Below are 15,466 nucleotides of genomic sequence, written 5' to 3'. Positions count from 1 at the left end.
ATATTAATATTTTCCACATTTTTAAAACTTCTCCCATACTTTCCGTATTCTTCTACATTTAAAAAGGCATGTTGTGCTGTTTCTACTTCCCCACAGTAGTTGCATACTCTTTCTTTTATCTTTTTATAAGGAGTATTCCCTTTCACTGGTAATTTCATATTCTGTCTCCAAAGAAAATCTTTACATTCTACATTTTTTTACACCATTCCATTCTTTTAACGCTTTGATTTTCTCTTCCACTATTTTTTCCAATGGGTAAATACAGTGCCATTTAAAAATATTCTTATACAATATTTTTCTTTTTATATCTCCCCAATCTTTGTTTTCCACAGTAATATTTTTTTCTTGATATGCCCTAATTTCTGCTTTCATTTATTCTTTTCCCCTCTTAAGTTTGCTCATCATATGCCATATTTTTTCATACTCTATGTACTTACTAGTGACTCCGTTGTCCTATTTTATCCATCTCAACACTTTATATAAATTTAGTAATGCAACATATACCACCAGATTTATTAGCCCCAACCTCCATCTTCTTCCCTAACATATAATATTCCTCTTTTAACTGGGTTCAGTCTTGATCTCCATGTGAAGAAAAAATCATCACTTCTTTTTCATACTTTGTAGGGATCATAAATACATATGCTAAAATAAAATTTTAATAGTACAGAAATTACTAATACACTTTTGTAAGGTAACTTGTATGTTTCCCCATAATAAACACTCATATTATTATCTTTATTATTTTTTCCCGTTGTTGATCCTTTTACTATTTCACTTCCAAATCTTATTCCTAGCATTATTTAATTCATATTAAATTCAGTATTCACTATTTTACACTCCTCTTCTAAACCTTTACTCTTTGGTGTGTTTATACTCCAGCCAATTGCCTCTAAATATTAATTTAGCTGATTAATAGCTTCCTTCACCCATACTTTATCTTGTGTGACAAACAAAAGATATCATCCACGTAAAATAACATAATTAGTAATCTAATTCCTTTTATTCTGCTACTTTCAATTTTGCATTCATCTTATTAACCGCTACATTCATTACTAATGTAAATAACACGCTACTTGCTGGCCATCTGTCTTGTGCCATTTTTAATAACTATCTCTTGACTTAGCCAACCATTTACTAACACCTTTACTTCTGTTTTTTATGCTGAGTGACATGTCTTATTCATTCATTATATCCCATAATATTTCATATTGTATCATGTAAAACACCTTGTCACCTACTGATATTATTTTTGTTTTTCTATTTATTTCATCCACTATATCTGTTACTATCAATTGACTCCCTCTCCTCTTCCTTTCCCTTTGGCACTGTATTTTGTATCTTTTTATTATTTTACCTTTCATGTTTTCCATTCTTTCCTGTAATGTTGTCATAAAAAATTATAATCTATATTATTAAATACTATTGATCGCCAATTTCTTACTTCATTATTTTCTGTAAAAAGTTCATTATTACAATGCATACTTTTTGCATAAAACCTTCCACTAACATTTAATTTACTGCTTTCACAAAATACTTTTGCCATATTAACATATTCCTATACATGTGATGTTCTACCCCATCTGGTCCTGTTGCTGATTCTAAAGTAACTAACCTTAAATATATTTAACTCTTTTGTTTGTTTTTCTAGTTCATTGTTATCCTGTTCTGTCAGCTTTTTCACTGTCCATATTGGTTTTCATTTTATTTTTTTACATTAAACATATTTGTTTACATGTTCTGTAATTATCCGCATTATTAACTTAAGAGAAGTGAAAAATAAAAGGAGAAATTGATTTCTTCTCTTTCACTATCCTATTTAAATATGGCGTTGCTACTTTTTTCCTTGTAAAAATATTTGTTTAAACATTAGATTTTTGATCTTTTCTCGATTCATTTTATATATCCTTTTTTCTTTCCTGAAATATTTTTTGCCTCTTATTAAATCTGAAAATGCTTCATTGCTTACTTCTTTATATTTCATTTTTACATTTTCTTTTCACATCTAGCCACTCCAAGTAACATTGTTTATACTTTTCTTTACAACTTAATTAGCATTGTGTCCAATTATTATAACATTACTATATGCCCACATGATCTTTCTATAATTGCATAATGGTGCTTTTTCAATCTTTTAATTCCTTTTCCTATTTTTAAATACCTGCTTGTTTCCTGCATCTCTATCCAAATAGTCTGAAAACTGTATTTAATGTTCAGTTTTGTATTACGTTTAGATTTTCAGAAATAAAATAATCTTATCTCCATTCTTAATTGTCCTCTGCTATATGTTCATTGTTTATTAATCCAAGTATATAGTTTTCCACATCTGATTATGTCCAACATATTTATATCACTACCCCCTATTCCTTCTTAAATCACAATTAAAATTGCCTACTATATCTATATTTACACTTACGTAATCTAAAATTTTCTTGAACATACCTTCTCTCTCTTTCATTGTGACATGTGCATATACAGCCATTATTCTATGTACATTTTCTTTCCAAAACCTTCACTGATTTCTTGTGCAAAGGGATGGGAATATTATACATTTCTTTTTCTAAATTCCAAATAATCTTGCCCCCCCCCCCATAATTCTTCTGTTTGTAATCTCTCTTCTGTTAAGTCTTTTATCTTCTAATGTGATCACATCCATATCACAAGTTATACACCATTCTAAGACATGTATTCTTCTTATTACGTTATTTATACTGTTTTACATTTATTGCTAGAATTCTCCGTTTTTTTCACTGGTTCGTACTTTCCTTGCTATTTTACCCCTTTTTATCCTTTCCCTTTTTAGTTTTCCTTCGTACTTACCCTTTTTCCTATAATAGTTTTTCTTTCTTTCATTACTCTTCAACTTTCCTCCTCTTCACTTATCTGATACCTCATTTTCTTCCTTCCCTTTTACCTTTCCTTTTCTTTTGTCTGTTCTATTTATCACCTTATTTCTACCAGAGAGTGTTTTTTTCTTGCTCCTGTTCTGTATTCACTTCCTTGTCCTCCTCATTTATATTGTCTTTACAGTCTATTCATAAATGTCATGTTTTTTCGCATTTAAAAAACTTCAGTTCACATCTTTTTCCATCATGACTCCCCTTACCCCAAATGTAACATTCTTTTATCACCGTTATTTAAATCATCATCTTCACCACTACAAAAAGAGTTTTCTGTTGTCCTCAATATTTCACCTTACCTTTATTATCTTCTATGTTTATCATACTTGGAATATGCACAATTGTTTCATTTTCCATTTTTAATACCACATTACATTACCCCCAGTCCATAAACCCCTATTGTCCTATATTTTGATAATGTCCATAACTTCCATACACACAGTCTTATTTTCTCTCTCTCAACTTCAGTTCGGAATTGTGCATATATTTTCTTTTTTGGTTTATCTGAAATGCATATAAATTCCATGGGTTACAGTTTTTCTTTTCTTTTTTTTCCCCCTCCACATTCCCCCCAAAAACTTTTCCATGCACTGCCCCGTTTCAAAAATAATGTCCCAGAATGTATATTTATTAATATACTTTTGGAGTGGTGACAGTGTGTGCGTGGGGGGGAGGGGGGTTATATTATTCCCAAGTATCATACCTGTCCATCCCTTTTTCTTTTCTGCTTATCATTGCTAAGAATTTCCTTTTCTTTACTTCTGTCTTCTTTTCACCCCCTTCTTTCACTGTATCTGCTTACATTTTTTTCTTTTCCTTCAACAAATCTTTTACTGCTTCATCTTGTATTTATGCCCACGATATAGCTCTCTCACTCTTACTTTGTACCATCAAATTTTGTAATCATCCTGCAGCACATCAGATTGGAGGGCTGTAACAATACATCCACTGTAGCCCTTGTTCTCCTCGCCAAACAATTATGCTGGAATGACTCCTCCGTGTCCTGTGAAAGTTTGATCACCTTCACCATCTCTCCCCTTGCATTATCAGCATCTCCTGTAGCTGAAATTACTTCTACAGAAGGCTTGACTGCCTTTCTGATATCCTTACTTGACAGCTGCACTGCCATCTTGAAGGTTCAACTGCATTCTTCCTGCATACATCCTCCAAACACTTATCACCTATTGTTCCTTCCGATACATCCACCACTCTCATTTCATCACCCTGCATTAAAAAATCTGTACTACATGCTACAAGTGTTGTGTTATCAACCATTGTTTTCCCTGTTCCTCTGAGCTGCAACTGCTCCCAGAATGGAAGTCGGAAGTACCACCATGAAAGTGAGACAACTCTCACCAAACCAGAGTAGGGGAAGTTCCCCGATACCTGGCCAAATTTCTCCTAGTCAGTACGATTGCTACTTTGGGGCTTCCCTTAAAGAGGCCATTGGCATGGTGGGACGTAACTGGTGAACAGAGTATAAATAAAAGTTTTTAAGGAGATCCCAAGTGTAGTGAATCCCTCCTGCCTCCATAAAGCAGATGCACTTGGTTCTACTTTTACTATAAGATCTTCTCATGCCTGGAGCAATAGAGCACCAAAAGGATAACTCTGCCCTTTCTAATCTTAAGGAAAGAAGAGACTTGGAAGAATTATATTAAATTTGTCGAAGCTGAATTTAAGTTCCAAAATTCGGAATGCTGATTTTGCAGTGCCTTCTACCTCTTTCTCATCTATAGATCTCTCATCATCCTGACTATAAAGGATACCTTTCTCTACATTCCGGGTGTTAGGGCACACAAAAGGATTATAAGATTTAAAGCAAATTCTCCATTACCAGTTTACTTCCTTACCATTTTGTTTGTGCATTACTCCCAGAATGTTTAACAAAAGCTTAGCTAAAGTGTGTAGGTTTATAGGCAAGTACTAGGGTAGCTGCCATTGTGCGACATTTTAAACCTAGCAAGTTTCCTCTATCAGAGGTGAAAATCAAACTCTCTGTACCTTGTGCTTGTGAGGTAAACATTAATCATTGTGCCAGCCCCCAAGTAATTACCTTTAGCTGAACAAAGGCATGTGTGTAAACCCTACCTGGACCATTGCTTGATTCTAGCAGCTTACATGGAAATGTCTGAAGGTTCTTGTCATTCCCTTGGTCTTAGTATCCCCATCTTCACCCTTCTACCATATTGTTGATGCTGAGGAGTGTTGCAGTTTTACTGTAGCAGAGTTTGGAGCCCTGTTTGTGATTGCACCTTTCCTTAACCATAAGGTGGAGTCAAGTTTGTGATAAAGCTACTGTAATTACAAAGGAAAATGCACATTCACTTCTCAAGAGCAAAGCTTCATCAGAACAATATCTTTTGATAGCTCTACATGAAGAAGTTGACCGGTAAGTTCACAGTCACTGGCTAATTTGCCTGATTCATCAGATAAAGATTTGGACCATAAAACTTTTACAGTAGATTGTAAACTTGCCAAATGTCAATGAGGAATCCATCTGGTCCACAAGCCTTCCTTTTCAAATACTTCATCTCCTAAGTAACCTCTGCATTCCCAGTTACTTGTTTCAGTTCCTCTCTGTCTATCAAGTATCTCCTGCCATGGACATGGACTAGAGCACCCCTGTTGAGACCCACCTTTTTATATAACTTATGATGTTTAAATACCTCTCTAACCTTCATGTTTTACTTTATTACCCCTTGTGCAACACGTAATTCATCTACCCAAACTTTCTTTTGAACCTTAATTTTGGTGTTTGTGTATTTTTTCAGTGTGATGACCATTTAAACACAGCACAAAAATCTTCAATGGAATTCCACTCTCTCTGTGTCATCAAAAGCTCACACCTCAGGAAAAAATAAAGGTCTTGTATAGACACTGTCTCAGCCCATAAAATTACTATGGCACTACATTTAAGCCAATAAATTTATTATGACAGTACAGTATGACGGGCTTCATTCTTGGGCTAGAGCTCTGAAATTGTGCTAGCTGTTGAATTAGCTGCAAGATTATCATAGAAACCTAACTCTTCATGTTCTGTTATGGTATGTTGAGTGTTACATTATATTTTCAGAATGGCTAGTAATTTTTTTCCCTTGGGTTGGAGGCTAATGTGTATAGCTCATCTCTTGTGATCGCTGATGACCTTATATGATGTTGACTGCTTTGAAATTTCTTTTTCAGCCATTCTTCCATCTTGAGAAATTGAGAAAACTTGGACTTAGTGATAATGAAATTCAGAGGCTTCCACCTGAAATAGCAAATTTCATGCAACTAGTAGAACTTGACATATCACGTAATGGTAAGTCAGAGTGACTTTTTCAACTTACAGATAGTTCAGAATGGACTTTGCTGTTTTGTTTTTATGCTGTTGCGTTAAAATTTCTTGCAGTGGGTCCGCAGTTGGGTATTCCCCACTAATCAGGACATTATTTTTCAGCAAAATTCCATATTTAGGGCTGTCTAAACATCCAGTCAGTGCCTGCAGTGATGTAACATGCTTACTGCATAACTTTGTCTGAAAGGACCATCTTTTTTTGGCTAGTGTCAGTCAACAACAGCAAGGACAAGCTCCTGGCTGTGCATGTCCTGTGTTTACATGCATAATGTCTCCATGTTACCATCACATTGCCAGTCAAGATTTGTGCAGTCATTGATGTACGTTTATGGGGAAGAGAGCAGTGTTGGAAACTGCTGCGGTGGAGGTGGGAAAAATTGCTTGGCTGGTCCTCAGTGATAGAGGTTGAGAGCTCTTTCTTTCAAGACTAATGGGGAGTCGTCCTAGCTTCATCAAGTGTATGTTAGAACATTTTGTCTTGGAAAAGCATAAGGATGCTAGGTCCTGGCCTGAACTTCTTCGCAGTACATGTGAAGTTCATGACGGTGACCTCACCCTTGTATTGTGAGTTTTCAAGTCTGAACCAGTCCTTGGCCTTTGCTGAGGATATTGTGGACAGAGGAGGTGAGAATTTGGCTTCCACCGTTGTTATGGGCTATATGTCAAAGTTCTTCCATAATTAGTGCCTTTAGGTGTCGTGTCTGATCTTTCTGTGATTATTCTCCTGAGCCATCTCTTCATGATTCAGCAGTATCCAGAATCTTTAAATGTTTTCCATGGTCCAGCCGTTTTGCCAAAGTGAGCCAGGAGGCCATATTCTTTGAGGCTTCGTCTGGCCCTTCCACACTAGGGATTATATCTCGGTGACTATATGTTAAGCAGATGTTTGATAAATGGTTGAAGCTTGAGTCCTGTAAGTGGGCAGTTAAGGAGTTTGGTCTGAAGCCTTCACCAGGTCTAGGGCAAGCCTCAACAAGCTGCACCACCTTTAGGTAGTGCATACTCCAGCTTTAGTAACTAATTTCCCATGCTGGTATGTGATGCATTATTCACCTCTTTTGCAGGCTTATAACTGCTGGACATCATTAGACACGGTGATCATTTTGTGGATCACATGGTGTGCTTTTGATTGTATTTCCAGGTATAAGGACCATGGATAGTGTTTCCAGATGTGATGGTTGTCTTTTGATGCATTAGTATTTGGTGTTACACATGCTACTCCATTGGCTTACTTTTGATGGCGTAGAAAGTTTTGCCAGATGAACTTTCCTCAGTGGTCACAGTCTTCACTAAAGTACTGGCATTGGGGGACAAAGCCACATAGAAGAAAGGATAAGCAGTTGTCAAAGCGGTTAAGTACCCCAGATCTAGATTTGCCTTTTATTATGAGGTCCTCCTTAACCAACCCATGCTAGTGATTCAGGTCATCAATATTAAATCCTTTAATATTTAAAAACTAAGCTATTATTAGCTATATTTAATTTATTTACTTTTCTGATTATTAATCCTTTAGGTTTCATCTATTTTGTTTTTCTATTTACCTTGTTATTGATTTATGTTTTTTGTATTGCTGAGCTTTAGTTATAGGAATATTATTTAGTCAAACTTTTAAAATTGTTTTAATTTTTTGTTGTTTGTGTTTTAACTTTTTTAGGAATACCTGACTGTATTGTGTGTGTGAGTTTACCTACGTGCTGGTGCGTTTCAAGCACTGAGTGTTTGTCTGCACTTCTCATTTAGTCCAGAAGTGACTCTCTTCACCAGAGAATGCTGCTGTTGTGTGACTGAGGTTCAGAGGTCAGGAAAACGCAACAAAAAGTCGCTTAAAGAACTGCCAAATTTGAGGGAGCGTGCCGGCTAAGTGATAAAATCCAAAGCGGCGGTGGTCTTCCAAGGCCCAGGCTTCTCTGGCCGGGCAGCTAGCTCAGCTTCGTTCGCATCGATGGCTATCTCTGGAACCCAGGCTTCTGTGTCTTCGCGTCGAGGAGCCCACTTGGGCTCACGAGGTTCTATCGTCCGCCGCCTGATTATGCGGACTCGATTGGTACGGCCGGCATCGGTGTGCCGGTCGACTCGAACAGCGGTTTCGCGTCTCCGGTGGTCGGAGCTGACACGCATGTGACTCCGGCTTTGGGTCAGCCTGAGCGGGTGGCGCTAATCATTATTCTGGAGGCCGGATCCTATAGCTTGAGCTTCCGATGGCTTCGGCTCAGACAAGACGGTCGAGTCGGTTGGTGCGAGAGCCGTCCGGGGAAGCTCTGGCTTTCGGCGACTTTGCCTCGGTTAAACTCGGCTCGCGATCTCCAGAATCATCCAGGTCGTCCTCTTCATGACCTAGCCGACCTCAAGGGTCAGTAGTGAGAGGGTCTTCTACCTAGAGAGGGTGGTCAGATAACTTAAGTCACAGTTACCGGGTTTGGTCCACTGGGGCTCTTATGGTTCCTCCACTGTTGTCTCCCAGAGACCTCTTGTTTCCCTCTCAATGACCTTACTGAGCGGGCTGGGGGGCGGTTAATGGTTCTGTTCCTTCAGCCTCTATAACTATCTCCCCTTCTGACCTTTAGCAGTATCTCTAGAGACCATACACCAGGAAATTAAGGACTCTCAGGACCATCCTCAGCGACTTGGATGCTTTCGGCTCGGCTGAATTTGCTGTGTGCCCGCTTTATTACTTCCTCTCATCCAGGAGCTGGGGGAAATGGTTCAAGATCACCTGGGTGCTTGGCTCAAGATCCTAAGCAGTAGCAGCTCTGGGAACCTGTAGGCACCGAGCTTGACTCACAATATCTCGGCTAATGGATCTTGCTAAGGGATTGAGCCATTAATTCCTGCGCAGGCGGGTGGCTCTTGGCTTGTGGGCTTGCCTGGAAGCCGGGATCCAGGTATAGGGAACATGCAAAGCCTCCTTTGATGGGTGCTCAGCTTGGTTTGGGATGAACCCCTTTTGTTCAGGTGAAGTGCGAACAGGGCGGGTGGGAATGCTACGTGTGTAATTTTTTCACTCTTCTAGACCTTATCCTGTCAGTGGTAAGGGTAGGAAAATGGTTCCGTTTTCTGAAGTCACGCAGGTCTTCCAGAGAATGCCCTAGAACCAGAGGGCAAGGAGGGTCAGTTTACCCCTAGAGGCAGCAGGATCCCCAAAAGACTGAGGCCTAGAGGGTGCGGGGTCTCCCCAAGGGGAAACAGATCCTGTGGGGGCGCACTCTCTCCCTCAGCTGGCACAGATAGCCCGAGGTGTTGCCGGAGGCAGTCGGGGAAGATCACAAGGGTACCCAGGTGTCTGTCCTTGGGTCTCCAAGACAGAGATTTTCGCCTGAAAGGTCCTTCCCTCCAATATCCTTCCAGGAAAGTCAGAACTCATAAAATCCGCAGATGTACCACCCGGCCTCAAAACTACTGCAAAAGGTCCAAAATCTACTCCCAGGATTTTTGGTTCCCAGTTACCAGAGGAAGAAGGAGACTTTTACTAGATCAAAACTCACCGGGAGACACAGGAAGGGTTGTTTTGGACAATTGCAGTCTTCACTCAGTCAATTCTTGTCTTCTTACAGAAGGACAACTGGATCTTGGAGACCAATTGCCAGGAGGCGTGAAGGACAACTAGGATGTGCTCAATAGAGAGGAGATTTCTCAACTCTGCTGGGGACAGTCATTCACATCAGCTCCAGGAGATTTCTCCTCCAACGGCCTGGGTGTTCAGCTTTCACATCGATGGTCTCACTTCAGCCCCACTAGTGCCCCAGGCATTACAGGCAGCCTCATCGTGTTTCCCTGTGACTGTCAGCCACCACCCAAGGATTCAGGTGTTCCGTATCTCGACCGTACACCCTAGACCTTTGTCCAAGGCCACAGTCCATACATCATCAACGACTGACTCCTGACCTTCTCACAATATTTGGGCATCTACTTCAACCCGAAACCTCAATCAACCATCAGCCCTGCTTACTTCAACCCCACCTTCATGAGGCTTCAACTTAAATCAGGGGTTCGGAATTACAGATCCCTTACAGGCAGAAGATCAGAGTCATGTCAGGTCCCTTCAAGAATCAGTCCCATTACTGAAAGCCAGTTGAAAGTTTCCGCCAGGTAGTTTGGCTAAAATCTTCTTCTTCTTCCGTGCTCTTCACACATTGGCCACCAGTTCTACACGTAACATTTCCACACAATGCAGATACCAGCAACTTTCAATGCAGCAACTTCTACATCTGACATGACTGGTGACTGAGACACAGCTTGGTGGATCAACCGATCACAGGTCAATCCGCGTAGGCACTTTTGTGCCGTGACCCCTCATCCCGATAGCCACATGGTTCATCCTCCCTGATGGCGGATGGGATGTCCATGCAGCCATAAGGATGGTTGTCATGGGATGTGGCAGCCGTTCGAGGGTTGGGTTCCAGCTGCCGAGATCTGGAGATGAGGATTAGGCAGCAAACGTTGCACGCCTTCAACGACAAGACAATTGTGGGACAATTGCGATCACCCACAGACAAGCGGTCACCACAGATTTGGCCTGTCAATGGCAATACTGGCAGAATGGTCCTACCTTGTGTATCTGCTCAGACCTGGGCGAGATCCTCTCATCGGTTTGGTAGCAACGATATCCCTGGGAAACCAAACCAACCTTGCAAGCCGGACAGAAGAGGTCTCACAGCCTAGGCCGAGTGGTGGTCATGGCTTAATCTATAGCGGGAAGATTTTTTCTGGAATAGAGATATAGTCATGACATCTTTTGCTACTTACTTCCCAAGCAAATGCCATCCAGACTGTTCTCTCTCTTCCTCTGTCCAGCCATCTCTTCTTTTCTCTGACAGGGATTTCCCTCTGGACTTCCTTTATGATCCTCTCCTTTCCTCTTGATTGCCCTCCCCTCCTTCAAGCCTAGATTTGAGGGCCAATCCATGGTTTCATTACCCTCCCAGAATCGACAAGCATTTTTTTCCGCTCCTCCATCATGTTTTTCCAGTGCGGCGTGGCATCTTGGTGCAGTCTCCAGGAATGGACCCAGTCATATCAGTGCTGAGCTTGATTTCTTGTCTCTCCACCTCACAGTCTTCTCATGGTTCCTCCCTTCTCCTTCCCTTAGCCTTTTCTCCTTTGATCTCCTTCCTGTGATCTAGTTCATTCTCTCTACTTACCACCCCGTCCTCTACCAATCTCTTTAAACAAGAATATTGAAAATTTTTCTCTTATTGTGATTCTTTTACTCTCCCTGATTCTTTTACTTTTCATTGGTCCTTCTCTTCTTTCCGATTCTTGGTACGGAGTCCCTCTTTCTCCCAGATTTCAGAGTTCTGCTTCCTTGCTCAATGTTCATGTCATGTGAATTCTCAGATCATTCCCATATGTCCCACTTAGGCTCTGCTCTTGGCAGGAATCTTCTAACCTCCCTTTCCTAAAAAGCCTCAACCTCATCCTTGGATCCTCAATCATCCTCCTATCTTCCTTCTTCGTTAAAACATCTTTTTCTTCTGATTCAGCTTCCCTCTGTTCTGTTTCTTGAAAGTCTTTATTGACTCTGAACCTACTTTGTGTCCTCACTTCATGCCTCTGGCTTCATGCGACTCTCACCTCGATTTCCGCCCCCATTTTTCACCTTGAGAACTATTCATAAAAGACTAACCCAACCTTTTTTGAAACAACAATTTGAGAACAATTTATGATCAATAATTGAATTTCCCTATTTTCCTAACTATTCATTAAGAGCTGAACAAAGCTACCATTGTCTTTCATGTCCACCGTCAACTTAGATAGTATTTGGACATTTACAAAAAAAATCAAATCAACTGTTTTTAAAAATACTTTCGCTTTCCTAAAAGGCCTGCCTGTTTCTAAGTTCTTGGGTTCAGATCCAATTCTTGTCTGCAGGTACTTTATGAAAACAGGACAACGAGGCAAGCTAAAAAAATTCAACATCAACTGGGAAAATGCTTACAGCTTTTCAAGCTAGCTAGGCTTCCTTCCTTTGCAGCAAGCCGCAGCTTGGGCCACACCATTTCACACTTTGACCCACAATTTACAATTTGGACTTATTACAATTTGGACTTGGCCTCTGCTCTACAGTCCAGTTTGTTCCATTTCCATTAGGCCTACCCAGGTAGAGGTGCTGGGGCTGGCCCCGCAAGAATGCAGATAAAATGCAAGAATAACATTAAACATTTATGCTGGTACCACCACCATAGCGTTACCATAGATCCATGTTAGTTGTCTCTTCTGCTTTCTCCTTTCCCTCCTTCCCCTGGGCTACACAAGCCTTTGTTATAAGAAACTGTTATGCTGCTGAAGACCAACATCTCATTCCTTATGCTTCTTCTTTCTTTCTTCCTTTCTTTCTTTGGTTTTAGTGCTTAGTGTACTGAGTACTCTTTGTCATCAAGCGAGATCTCTGTACCACCGCCTTGCATCATATGGCCGAGGGCTTTCGTAAGACTCTCGAAAGACTCTAGAGTGTGAGTGCCGATTTGGGGGGATCGCCCGAACCCCATCAGAACCCATCAAGGCGAGAGAAGACAACTAACATGGAACGTTATGGTAGGTACATAACTTCTTATTTTGTGATGTTCTGTACCTGGGTGACTGGCATCCTATGGCTCTGTCCAGTGATTCTCTGAAGGCTGACCATTTTTAGGCATTTGTGAATGTGGTCTCTAGGGATTGTAGTAAGTTGGAAAAATTCTTCCTGATTCCTGTTCTGATAAAATTAAGTATTTTATCAGAGTGGAGTTGGATGTTTCCCATTGTAGGTGGTTCCTACCCTTTTGTTAGGGGTCGGAAGTCACAGCTCTGACTTCTTAGTTGAGGATTCATCACAGGGTTTTGCCCAGATTCTGCTGTGCCTTCTGAGCTTGAAACTGCCACAGTCTTCATGATGCTGTCTGCTTCTATGAGGATGCAGGCATTGCAGTTGACTGACTTGTTGGAAATGTTTGGGTCACTAAATGCCTATACACATTCTGCGTGTGTTCAGCTCTTCTTGGTGGGCCCTGGAAGGGTGGACAGTCTGCAGCAATCTGAGGTAATTATTTCCTTTGTAGCAAAGCCAGTATAATTGGTTTATGATGAATGCTTTGCTTGCTCTTGAGAGACCACCTAGGCTCCCACATTGTGTGAAGACCATGGTCCTGTAGAGAAGGGGCTATGGCAGTGCTTCTAGACCATATGACCTTGGTGAAACTACCACTTCTGAGGCATCTCTTCATATGGGCCAAAAGCCAGTGCATGCATTCTGTGGTATCTAAACAAATGATGGGAAGCAGGGCTGTAGGGGATAAGGTTAATTTCCCCTTTGTGGAAAAGCTATTTGGCACTGGACCATAGACAGTGACATTCTTTTCTCAATGATTCATATTTCCATTGAAGTTGACTGGCTTTTAAGTGTTCTGAGATGGGCTTCCACTCCTCTCCTTAAACTACATTTTCATAAACTGTGCCAGTTCATGATGTCCTGGAATTGGGTAGTTCAGACACTGACCTTTCTGCGACCCAGGAGAGCATCAGCCTTCCCCTGTTCTTAGTGTCGCAGGGTGAGGGGGAGTAGCAGTGGCTGCATTCTGTGTTCTTTGGTGCAAGAGGTTCCTGTATGCCTTTGTCATTTCTGCTGATTCCATGCCTTATTGCAAAATTCAGGGAAAAAAGACCAAAACTGATTTTTGTCACCTTTCTCTGGCTGAGAAGTATGGTTTAAGGCCCTAAAGAACTTTGCATTGTAGGAAAAACTTCTGTCCTAGCTAAGGGTCTACCCCCATGACTTGGAGATTGTCAGCTTCACTTCTGACCTGCCAAATGATGAAGTCACCTTGCTCTACAGGACTTGATACTGGAGGGACTTTGCAGTGATGGAGTCTACTAGGAAGCTATTTAGTTATCGGGCATATAACTTCAGGTTGATAAGGTTTTCAGTTTGAGCAGAGTGGTACGTGACATCACCCTTGTGGGTCAGTCTTCAGGTTGATCTGACCTACCGCAGGCATTTTGGTCTGTTCTCTGGTCATGCTGCATATGTCAGCACTGTCTGTATATGATGAGAATATGGGAGGCAGGATGGGGGTTTTACACTGACAAGCAATTGTTTATGGAATGCTCAGTCTTCATCCCCTGTCTGTCCTGTTTAGGAACCCATTCCTTATATCGCTCTTGAACTTCATGGTAGGCATTCTTGCCCATCTGCCATTTCAATTGGCTGGCACAGCATTCTTAATCTGTGTAGATAGTAACATGGCTTTTAACCAAACGTGTCTAATGTAGTTAGGAAATCATTCCATATTATTCAACTTGTACCCAAGGGTGTGGCATCTAGGTACAAGGAACTCCTCATGCCACTGTAGTTGGCCCTCAGGGCCATCACTGAGTACATTGCCCCTGACATTGCACATGTAGCAACTGGAACTTCCACATAGCTTCCTCACAAAAAGCCAAACCAGGCAGAAGCAGAATGTCCTATGCAGATCGCCTCAAATCCCTATCTCTGTACTGTGCTTCCTACAGACTGTTAAGAGATTTATGCCTGGCATACAAGGCATAGTCTGATGCCACTCTGGATCTTTTGAAATCCGCAAAACAAATAGCATCAGAATTACCCCATGTAGGGATTTCAACTTTGCCTGAGGCTTAAATATGGCACATTGGATGGACGGGTATGCGTCTCAGGAAAGTCCCCTTCTCTGGAACAGGCTTCCCATCCATATGAAGTAGACCTCTTCCCTAACCCCTATTCAAGAGAAACCTTGACCAGTGGATGGGAAATTGGATACACATCCCAGATCTCGCACTTGTGTCTTATACACAGAGGCAGCCTGTAAACCTTGTAGCTTACACATACCCCTTTAAATAACCTGTAAGGTGCACCAGCTTGCGGGAAACAATTGGGATGCCTGACTAGGCTTATAAAGGCCCCAGTGGTTATTAACCTAGTGTACACCTATGAACCTAAATTCTCAGAACTGAATTGCTCCAGGAGAACAAAGACAATCAGGAAAACCGTAAGAGCATGTATACCCAGAAAAGAGAGAAATAAGGGCCACCTTAGCCAGAGAGCAAGTAGAACTTGAACAACAAGAAGGGAAGGTGTGATGGAATACTGCATTAGTGGAAAATAGGATACAACTGTTCTATGTCCTTCCTTATTGCTGTTGTAGTGTTTATCAAAGGGAGAATACTAAAGCTATTGAAGAAGGAGGGAGCAGGAAGCAACACAAGAACCTTCCAAAAACCCATGGAGGATGAAACT

The 15,466-nt window shown here is 41.0% G+C and overlaps 1 protein-coding gene across 1 annotated transcript in view; it reads left to right on the top strand.

Annotated features, from left to right (window-relative positions):
* Positions 1–6,053: 6,053 nt before the first annotated feature.
* The window catches only part of LRRC1 (leucine rich repeat containing 1), a 990,271-nt gene continuing 980,858 nt past the window's right edge, over positions 6,054–15,466 (top strand). The window contains exon 1 of the mRNA XM_044063772.1: positions 6,054–6,204. Within this exon, the coding sequence (XP_043919707.1) occupies positions 6,054–6,204 (151 nt within the window). The remainder of the gene's footprint in view (positions 6,205–15,466) is intronic.

The sequence above is a fragment of the Protopterus annectens genome, chromosome 2.part2 (genome assembly GCF_019279795.1).
Source record: "Protopterus annectens isolate FY-2018-M chromosome 2.part2, PAN1.0, whole genome shotgun sequence".
In the NCBI taxonomy this organism is placed as follows: Eukaryota; Metazoa; Chordata; order Ceratodontiformes; family Protopteridae; genus Protopterus; species Protopterus annectens.
This window is presented reverse-complemented; position numbering and strand designations above follow the sequence as displayed.